The 11481-nt window shown below is 32.0% G+C and overlaps 1 protein-coding gene across 1 annotated transcript in view; it reads left to right on the forward strand.

The window, feature by feature from the left end:
• Positions 1 to 751: 751 nt before the first annotated feature.
• Positions 752 to 11481, forward strand: part of LOC117119531 (insulin-like growth factor-binding protein complex acid labile subunit) — a 99139-nt gene continuing 88409 nt past the window's right edge. Inside the window, exons 1-7 of the mRNA XM_033264355.1 lie at positions 752 to 846; positions 5592 to 5663; positions 7024 to 7092; positions 7527 to 7598; positions 8033 to 8104; positions 8532 to 8603; positions 9867 to 9938. Coding sequence (XP_033120246.1) covers positions 752 to 846; positions 5592 to 5663; positions 7024 to 7092; positions 7527 to 7598; positions 8033 to 8104; positions 8532 to 8603; positions 9867 to 9938 — 524 coding nt within the window. The remainder of the gene's footprint in view (positions 847 to 5591; positions 5664 to 7023; positions 7093 to 7526; positions 7599 to 8032; positions 8105 to 8531; positions 8604 to 9866; positions 9939 to 11481) is intronic.

An 11481-nucleotide genomic window follows, 5' to 3' on the forward strand; every position in this document is an offset into this window, starting at 1 on the left:
CAAAAATCAGAATTTTGGCCGCGGGCGCAGACACTCAAAAAATGGAGTGACTACATACATGCATGGGTGCATGCATGCATGCATAGATAAAAGGCCCACACAAAGGCTGAATCCCGAGGCCGCAAAAGTAAATAGAGCGTCTTGTGTCATTCTATATAAAAATCGAAAAATAGTTCGGATAATCTACAGAGCAACTAACCATTAGGAAGGCTGATACAGACTTAAAAATAGTGCATGCGCAAAATATGTTTTTTGATGTAAAGGTATATTTTTGCCATAAAAATTTTAAAAATCCATACAAATTTTGGAATGAAACTGCTAATTTTGCAATAATACACAGATTACGAAATTCAGCAAAGAAATTATCAAATTCCAACAACGTGTACCCCTATTGTTATTTTTTTTAATAATATTTTGTTTATTAACGATAAAAACAATTTCTGTGTTTCTTTAAGTTTTCACTAAAATTGCCTTTGAAAATAATTTTGAAAAAAAATTAATTGCTATGTTCAAGTTAATCGCTTTTGTGTCACTTCAATTGAACAAGTTAATCTAAAAAAAGTGATTTTTTTTATGGGAAAATACATTCATCATACATTATACTTATTTTATTAATTAATATATTAAATACTAGACACTGCAAATTATTAGAAGTCTCAATTACTTAATCACTAATCAATAAAGGCTAGGCCTACATATTAAATTCACACTCTTGAACATAACAAAAATTGTTTCCTTTTAATTATGATCAATGACTTTAATATATTTTCTTTGCAGGTCTCCTACAGGAAACAGAATTCAATCAATTGACGGCGCTTTCGAAAACCTCACTGAACTTAAAATACTGTATGTAATTTTCTAAATGTATATTTTTCAAATATAAAAATAATAAAACATTATTAAACAAATCACTAACCATTTTTCGCTTCATTTCTATAATTTGTATAAGCAAAAAAATGCATCAGGTTTGTGCTTTATAAAGGGACCAATATGCATGTGTCATCCGCTTGGACTGTCAAAAAGTTAGAATGTATAATTCTGTGACGGTGACAAGTCCCATTACTTCCCAATTCCAATGCACATCTGTATGCACTCCTGCAGTATAATATGACAATCACGATGGACGACATCTTACCAAATCCGGACAACAGACGAAGACACTGTATTAAGACAACTTTGACCTTTATTACGATGACGGTAAAGTCTACAACAAAACAAATAAACAACTATTTAATAAAAGGCAATTATATCAATACTACAATTCTATGCTGTCACGTTAACATTATGGCCAACGAAGATAACAAATCAACGTTTCAGTTATTCTTTCGAATACAATAATCAATTAAAGTGCAACAGCAAAGCATCGCCTCAATAATTTGTCATAAGAGGCGCACCATACTTCTTCATCTCATGCGCACCTTGCCGCCAGGTAACAATCATCACTTTTCATTCTGGGCCTAGGCCTAGGTAAACTTAGTAAATTTCTTTAAAACAATAAAAACATTAAAACTCAAATAAACACAGTGGCGCTAATGCACTTTAGTACTGTAACACTTCTATCTTCAAAACTTGTCTTTTTACCTACTGTGTGCTCCTAACAATATCTTGCGATGTTTCTCCACTCAGATTCTGCTTAATAACATCGGTTTTTAGCATTTTATATACTGAAAACCATGGCTTTTAACGCCTAATATGGCTCCATCCGTAGTCTCCAATGGCGAATTGGCGATCGAGCCTAATGCTGTTGCCAGAATTCAAACTTTATGATTTGGTGTTGCCAGAATTAGTAAATCAAAAATGAAGCTTCAGATATTCAGAACTTATTGTAGAGCGCAAGACTATACTAAAACAGTATGACAATTTTGATGGCTCGTGAAAGAAGGGAAAAGGAAGGCAGCAGAACATGCATACATTATGAAAGAATGTATACATAAATAGATGTAGGTCCTAAGTGCAATGTCCTAAGTATAATAATGGCCATGATTGACAAATGATTGATTGTAATAATTTTTGGGTCTAAATATAATACAGGTATTGCATTTTAGGGTCTAAATGTAATAAAAGTTCTATGTGTAATAATTTTTGTGTCTAAATATAATAAATGTTCTATGAATTTTGGGACTAAATGTAATAAATGTCCTAAATGCAATGTCCTAAATGCAGTGAAGCCCCGATGAGGGGTCAGATTTTCCCGAAGAAATAATAGCTGTTGTCCCTAAATGTAATATGTCATTATTAATATTGCGCTGTACCAGAACAACGATATAAACAATACAGATAAAAATACAAATAACAATTTATGAAAAGGCATCGCTTTAACAAAATAATAAAAAAAAAAAAAAAAAAGAAAACCTGGCAACGAACAGAACTGTCCTTAAAGTTGGATAACAACCTGGCAATTAATTATTTATAAACAAACATTGCGAGTCGCTATCGTCATGAATCGCTGGGAAAGAACGTTGTTTTTATTATTAAAATGCTAAAAACTGGAGTAATTAGTAAGAGAACTGGATGTAAAAGAATCGTAAGATATGTTAGGAGCGCGCACAGTAGGTAAAAAGACAATTTTTGAAGATAGAAGTCATGGACGTAGCCAGGATTTTGAAAGGGGGAGCCGTTATGGGAGATACGTACGACCCCGGCGGGGTCCAGGGGACGACCCCCACCCCCGTGAAGTAATGCACTCTGAACGTTTTAAGGACTGTTTTGAGAGGATAAAGTGACAATTGTATTAGACACATCCATGGATTCGAAAGATAGGTGTCGCAGGGAGAAACCACCCACCTCAGCCCCACCATGGTTGGGGCTGAGGTAAGAAAATTTATGATTAGGGCACCTCTAAATGGCCAGAAATTACACTTTCATACTTAAATTTGAATATATTTTCCTTTTTTTTCATTCAAAATAAAAAATATTATCTAAAATAGTCATAATCACGAAAAAGGGGCATGAAAAACCAAAAAAGCAAATTGATGCCCCCTCTTCTCAGCAGTCACAAGACATACTCTGAGTCAGGTGCCGACTCGATGCAGTTTAATGTCATACCCAGAAGAGCGCAGATCTGTTTTTTAAGGTTGAGGGGGAGGACATTTTGTGAGTCGGCACCTACCTCAGACTCACCATGGTTGGAGCTGAGAAGCGAAAATGTGAGGAAATAGTACCTCTAGCTAGATGGCCAGAAACAACACTTTTAGTAAATTTTCATTATCATCACATCACCGTTACCGGTAGTCCAAATTAAGCGCCAAAAAAAAATCTCATGGTCTTTTTTATCAAGGAGTTTCTGCAACCAAAAAGATCTTATTAATGTGTGTGATATACCATAGTAAACAAAGCTTAAAAACATTGTCTTTGAGTGTGTTCTTTACATACTTCAAAACCGTGATTTCACAACCAACTATGGTGGGGCTGAGGTGAGAAAATTTGAGGAAGTAGTACCTCTAGATGGCCGGAAATCACACTTTCACGTAGTAAAATTCATCACCATCACATCACCATTACATAGTCAAAATGGAACGCCAACAAATTTCTCATGTACTTTAAATCAGGGATCTACTTGATATCCAGGACATAACTATAATTTACTATATAAGCTTTAACTATAATATTATCATCCACAAATCACTTTATTTTTTGCCTTTAGCACAATTTCCTTCACATTTTAATAATAATATTACTATCAATCACCACAACCACAACCACCACCACCACCACCACCACCACCACCACCACCAATAATAATAATAATAATAATAACAATAACAACAATAATAATAATAATAATAATAATAATTACTATTATTACTAATAGTATAGTATTATTGAACAATAGGCCCTATTGTTGAAGCTTGCAAAAGGGTAAAAACCAAACTGAACCATACAGTATCACATTTCTGAATCTTAAAAGACTTGGCATGAGATTTATAGATTTTTAAAAAATCACGCTTAGACATGTGTTATAATTATAGTAGGCCAGGCCTATGTAAAACGAGTACTGATGCATTTTTACGTATTTTAGAAGTATTCATTTTGAGTGGTCCCAGAAAATAATTTGTATTGGCTCAAAAAAAAGGTTTAAAAATTTTACACTGTGTAAAAAGTGGGGGTGGGGGAGCCGCGTATAGTAGGAGGATGTTTCGCGTATAGTAAAATCGGAGGGTTCTTAAAAAGTTTTGCTCTCTCTATATATGGAGATCTTGTTTAATTAATAGCACGCAGAAACTCTGAATTCTGAGGTTTGATTAAAAGTTTGAAAACTCTGATTTTGGAATTTTCGCGTACAGTACGCAAAAAACCTCCAAACCCGGAGTTTTGGCGGCGCAGACAATCCGATTTCGAAGTAACTACACGCATCCCAATGGTAATTACGGGAGGAAATACGACTTCCTTATGTCTGCATCTGTTTCTCTGTAGACTGGCTAAAACTTGCATATTGAAAGATTTTTTATTAAGACTTTTTTTTAAAGTCTTTCTGTAATATTTTCCTTACCTTAACAGACTTTGAAATAAAATTAAACCAAGAATCTTATGCAATAAAATCGACATCATATACATTAGTCTTAAATCTTCTCATGCACAAGGCATTGTGTTGATATTGTTGAGTACAGATTGTAAGTTTAGACGTATTCAACCATCGTATGTTAGCGAAACGTTATAGCTGTTTGCTTTGCTAAATCTGTTATTTTTACAAATTTAAGGCTATTTGACAACTTCTGAAATCACACAAACAATACATTCTGCTTGGCAGACATAAATGTTGATATTAATAAATGTACTTGACTTTTTATTTTTTTACAACCACACACATTCTCATAATATTAGTCTATAGTCCCATGTCTGTATTTTACAGATTTCAAGATACAATATTAATAAAAATTATCAACATTTTATTGAGGATTTGTTGGGGGTTTTTTTTAAGTAAGTTATTAAAACATAATGGAATTTAAACCTCTAAAGTCCTGGTGAAAATTCACTTTAATTTGTTATTTTTCATTAGTCCTTAAGTAAAGAATAATGCATGCTTTCTACTGGAAAACTGGATATAATGCTTAACATCATATTTTTCATGTTTCAGTGGCTTTGTTTTAATTTGGAAAAGCACATTATGTCCATTTTGAGTGGGCTATAGAAAAAAAAAACATTTAAATAAAGTACTTCAGTATGTTTTTCTGTTTTGTAGTTCCTTTACACAAAAAATTCAATATAATTCATTTCCATAACAAAAGTCTAACAAGAAACGCGTTTTGCTCAATATCCTAAAACTATGATTTTGGCTTATAGTGCGTTCTTCCCAATCACGGCAATATAGATCGTATAACTTAAAAAATCGTATGTGAGCGAAAAGTCTAGTTTGTTGTTTTGCTAAATCTCTTTATTTTTACAAATTTATATTTCCTTAAGAGCAATCTTTGAAAACACACTAAACAATGCATTTAGCTGGGCAGACAATTTTGTTAATGACGTTTATGAACGTACTTTACCTTTACCGCCATACACATTATAATATTATGCCATAATCCAATGTCTGTATTATACAGATATCAAGCTATAATATTAATAAAAATTATCACCATTTTAATATTCGTTTTTAGGTATTTAAGTTGGAATAGAATAGAAGCCATTAATGTCGGAACCTTCAAAGATACAACAAGCCTGGAAACACTGTAAGTATCTGAGGTATTACCTATTATACATTAACATTTACGGTAAGAATGTCACGACATTGACCGGACATAAGACATAGAAACAATATATATATATATATAAAATCAACTGGTTTTAATTAAATAAAAGTTGGTTTTGCATATCCAATGACAAAGTGTTGTGCTACCTCCCAAAATCTTTATCACTGTAATAGTGCATTCGAAGTACAGATCATCTACTAAGTCTTGCTAACTGCTAGGGCTTTTCCCTCAGTCTGCAATATCACTTTAGTATATTTGGTACATAAGTCTTGAGTATAGGCTACTTGGCTCTACCTCCTCCGACCATCTATAAATGAATACAACATTTATATAGAATGTGATGCTAATGGTATTCCTTTTCTATCAAAATACGCTTTAACATATTATACATAGCATATATCTATATATGTATATACATATTGGAGGTAAGTTTTCCCATAACATATCAAAATACATGCACTATTAGTACTACTACCCTATATATGCCAATAGGTAGATATTCTGATTTATCAACTATTAACAGTACTCACGGTCGATTCTTTACTTCATTTCTTGATTCAAAAATACTGTGAAGCTCTCTTACTTCAGCTATCACTCACGTATAATTACCTTAAGCTTTTACATATAAGCCTTGTACTTTTATCTTAAAATGTGCCTCGACTGATATGTCCTTTAACCGACACTCATCAGTCGACATATTTCCTTCAAGATATTCTCTCTTCAACTCCTGGCTAGATACCTTTAAACTAACCATTTTAAATACATTTGCATACTTTTACACTCCACTTAAATGCACGAATCATACACTGCCACTTTGCCTTAACCTCATTAATATTCATGTACCTTATTTCCATTCACAGACCGTTTTAACTTGAGTCATACAACTATGCATATTCATTAGTTCACGATTCAGTTAGCAGTGCTGCAAAGTAGAATGAAATATCCTAAATATTGTGACAAAGAAGACCAACTATCGTACGCAATAAAATCGACAACATTTACATACATCTTGAATTCACCATCGTCTCATAGTAAAAAGCCACGTGTTGATTATAGATCGTATAACTTCAAAAATCGTATGTGAGCAAAACGTCTAGTTTGTTGTTTTGCTAAATCTCTTATTTTAACAAATTTATATTTCCTTAAGAGCAATCTCTGAAAACACAATAAACAATGCATTTAGCTTGGCAGACAATTTTTGTTAATGACGTTTATGAACGTACTTTACCTTTACGGCCATACACATTCTAATATTAGGCCATAATCCGATGTCTGTATTATACAGATATCAAGCTATAATATTAATAAAAATTATCAACATTTTAATATTCGTTTTTAGGTATTTAAGTGGTAATAGGATAGAAGCCATTTATGACGGAACCTTCAAAGATACAAGCCTGAAAACACTGTAAGTATAAGAGGTATTACCTATTATACATTAACATTAATGGTATAAAGACCAACTATCGTACGCAATAAAATCGACAACATTTACATAAGTCTTAAATTCACCATCGTCTCTTATACAAGGCCATCCGTTGATATGTCTTACCTAAAGATCGTATAACTTTAAGTATCGTATGTGAGCGAAACGTCTAGTTTGTTGTCTTGCTAAATCTCTTATTTTTACACATTTATATTTCCTTAAGAGCAATCTCTGAAAACACACACTAAACAATGCATTTAGCTGGGCAGACAATTTTGTTAATGACGTTTATGAACGTACTTTACCTTTACGACCATACACATTCTAATATTAGGCCATAATCCGATGTCTGTATTGTACAGATATTAAGTTATAATATTAATAAAAAATATTAACATTTTAATATTTGTTTTTAGGGATTTAAGTGGTAATAGAATAAAGGCCATTAATGTCGGAACCTTTAAAGATGCAACGAGCCTGGAAACATTGTAAGTATCCGAGGTATTACCTATTATACATTAACATTAATGGTATACAGACCAACTATCGTACGCAATAAAATCGACAACATTTACATAAGTCTTAAATTCACCGTCGTCTCATATACAAGGCCACGTGTTGATATTTCTTACCTAGATCGTATTACTTCAAAAATCGTATGTGAGCAAAACGTCTAGTTTGTTGTTTTGCTAAATCTCTTATTTTTACAAATATATATTTCCTTAAGAGCAATCTCTGAAAACACAAACTAAAAGCAATGCATTTAGCTTGGCAGACAATTTTGTTAATGACGTTTATGAACGTATTTTACCTTTACAACCATACACATTCTAATATTAGGCCATAATCTGATGTCTGTATTATACAGATATTAAGCTATAATATTAATAAAAATTATCAACATTTTAATATTCGTTTTTAGGTATTTAAGTGGTAATAGAATAGAAGTCATTAATGTCGGAGCCTTCAAAGATACAACGAGCCTGAAAAATCTGTAAGTATAAGAGGTATTACCTATTATATATTAACATTAATGGTATAAAGACCAACTATCGTAAGCAATAAAATCGACAACATTTACATGTCTTAAATTCACCATCGTCTCATATACAAGGCCATCCGTTGATATTTCTTACCTAAAGATCGTATAACTTCAAAAATCATATGTAAGCGAAACGTCTAGTTTGTTGTTTTGCTAAATCTTTTTACAAATTTATATTTTCTTAAGAGCAATCTTTGAAAACACACACTAAACAATGCATTTAGCTTGGCAGACAATTTTGTTAATGACGTTTATGAACGTACTTTACCTTTACGACCATACACATTCTAATATTAGGCCATAATCCGATGTCTGTATTATACAGATATCACGCTATAATATTAATAACAATTATCAACATTTTATTATTCGTTTTTAGGTATTTAGGTGGTAATAGAATAGAAGTCATTAATGTCGGAACCTTCAAAGATACAACGAGCCTGGAAACTCTGTAAGTATCCGAGGTATTACCTATTATACATTTTTTGTTTTAGATTTCCACTTTTCCCAAAAAAAAAATTGATTGTAAATGCACAAATATACGGATAATAAAATATACATCAGGTACTTGGTTCAAAACAGAATAAAGATCATTGATTACAAAACCTTCAAAGACACACCAAACACAGCTGTTCCTGTCTACGTATAAATTTAGAAAAGTCCAGCGCCCTTAGTGTTAGCAGATGAAACTCATCAGGGATTGGCCAGACCGCGGGAGCTCAGAATTTTTTTCGCTATCGCTCAAAATCAGCTAATTTTCAAAGCATTATTATAGTCGAAGTTTCCTTAACTTTCTGATATCATACATCCCCATTTGCGATTCAAAATTACATACATTTGAATAATAATTCACTATCCAACTGAAAAATTGTGATAAAATTGTAAATAAATTATCATAAAGTTTAATTTATCGAAATAAATCACTGTCAGTGAATGCGGAAGTAGAAAAAATAGACGATGAACAGCGCCACAAAATGGTAAACAAACACAAGTTGAAAAATCATCCATATATTTTCACTTAATGTGTTTACATCACTATTATTCGAGTTATACAATTATTGCTACAGAATACATCAATATTATATGATTACATTGGTCCTAGTTATATTATTAGGTGATGGTTACAAAAATGAATGAATTTACGTAATGTGTACTGCTTTTTCCGATACGATTATTTTATCTACGACAGCAATAGGCATATGGGATGAACGCGCTAAGGGCGCCTTCAATGCCCGGTCATTCCAGGCCTAGGTTTAGCCTACGTCTAGTTATTTGTGTTGAGTAGTATATTTTTTCAAAAAAAGGCTTATTTGCCTATCAAAGGTAACAATTTTATCAGGTGTTATTATTTTCATAAAATTGTATAATTTAACAAATAGAAAGTCTGTCGGCCTTGAGAAATCAGTGTCAACTTTTTACGCAAATAATTATACATTTATACAAAAAATGTATGTTTATTGGTCAACATACACATCGTGGTTCACATGAAATTTGTTTGTCAGGTGCTGTGCAATGTAGTAATAATGGTGTTCGGTCATTTTTTTGTTTTTTATCCTATTGAATTTAACATGGTAATAATAAGTTTCGTTATAAGGCATAATTATCGTGTAAGTGTAAATAAAACATAAAATAAACAGCAATGTACAACTTCATTTTGTGTTTTATATTGTTTACTTTTGCTTAATGATTATGATTCTTTTGTTTTTTTTTAAAGGGACTTGGGTAACAACAAAATAACTCATCTAAACCAAGGTGTTTTCAGTGGTTTGGCAAGTCTTCGAATATTGTAAGTGACAGTTCACATGTGATGAATAATGATACTATCATATCAAACTTTTTAAATTAAAGCAGTATTATTTTTTTGCCTACAGATAGTTTGTTACAAAATAACTCATCTAAAGCAAAATACCTTCACTTAAAATCCAAAATCACTGAAAAATATCAATTCAGTATTAGAAAAGTCGATGTCGATGTTATTTCAGGTTAATCCAGGTTATATCAAATTTAGAATAAGCATATCACTGTATTTACGTACATGTACAAAAAAACAAAAAAAAATATTTATTTATTTTATTTATTTTATTTATTTATTTAGGCACACAATGCATGTGCCAAGGATTGTCAACAGCGAATATATCACTATCCTACTTGTAGGTGACAATCCCTTACACAAGACAAACATACACACACGATGCTTTACACAAACTAAATCTCCATATGAGATTTAGGGAGTGGAGTTGTTTTAGTCGTGAGAAAAAATCCTGCAACTGGCAGGAATTGAACCCAGGACCCTGGGATTAGAAGACAAGCATCTTAACCACCAAGCTATTCAACTCCACTTGAATAGAAGAAAAAGAAAATGTGAACTTTGAAGTGTCGTATATAATCATATTTTAGTTACTGCTACAAAAAAAAATCAAGGATAGTGACCAGAAATAAAAACCGGAGAACATGAAAATCAAGTCAACATTATTTGAAATTAATCATAAAAAAATAATGTTTACACTCTGTACAATGTAGTAGTAGTAATAATAATAATAATAATAATAGGGCTTTTCCTCTTTGCCTTAATGAGAAATGTGATGTTCTGTTTGTTACACAACAATTGAAAATTGAAATACCATCTGCAGTGCCTTTAAGCTTTACTCAACATTTAGGTCCAGTCCAGTGTCCATAAAAATAAAGGAACATGCATAATAATTATTACACATTTTGACCTTTTGGGTTTACAGCATACATAGAAAACTGTTCAAATAGTTTTAGAAAAGTAAACTATGACCAGGTCCTAGACCAAAGCAATACTTATTCAGAGAATTGAAAGCAGCAAATTTGGTAAATTCTCTCCTTTGCCTACAGTCAATCAGCAATTCAACATCTGGCTTAAACTGAAAATAGCTCATTACAACTGTTGCAATGATACACTTTACACAGTGTTAAGACACTATGTGAATATATTTTTTTTTTCACTTTGCATTAATAAATTCTTTAAAGCAAACAGGAAACCATCAATTAAACGTTTTAGATGTACAGTTGCAATTTTAGAAACAGCTATTCAAAATCCGCAGATGATTGAACGTACATTTGACAATGATTTCTCTTGAATGTAGTTGGTGTAAGGAGGAATTGGTATTAAACGGAACAGTAAATCACATCTGCAAAAAATAAAATAAAATACTGTATTCTTAAATTCGCAACAATCATTTAATTTTGTACTATTTTGGAGGGGGAGGGGGTGTTAGCAGAAAAGAGTATGAAAATAACGTCTTCAATGCCTTATCATTGAAGAAAAGTTACCTTAAAGTATATTGTTTAATGTGCATATCTGAGTC

This window comes from Anneissia japonica, unplaced genomic scaffold (genome assembly GCF_011630105.1).
Source record: "Anneissia japonica isolate Jap-2015-1 unplaced genomic scaffold, ASM1163010v1 scaffold287892_len502923_cov169, whole genome shotgun sequence".
NCBI lineage: Eukaryota > Metazoa > Echinodermata > Crinoidea > Comatulida > Comatulidae > Anneissia > Anneissia japonica.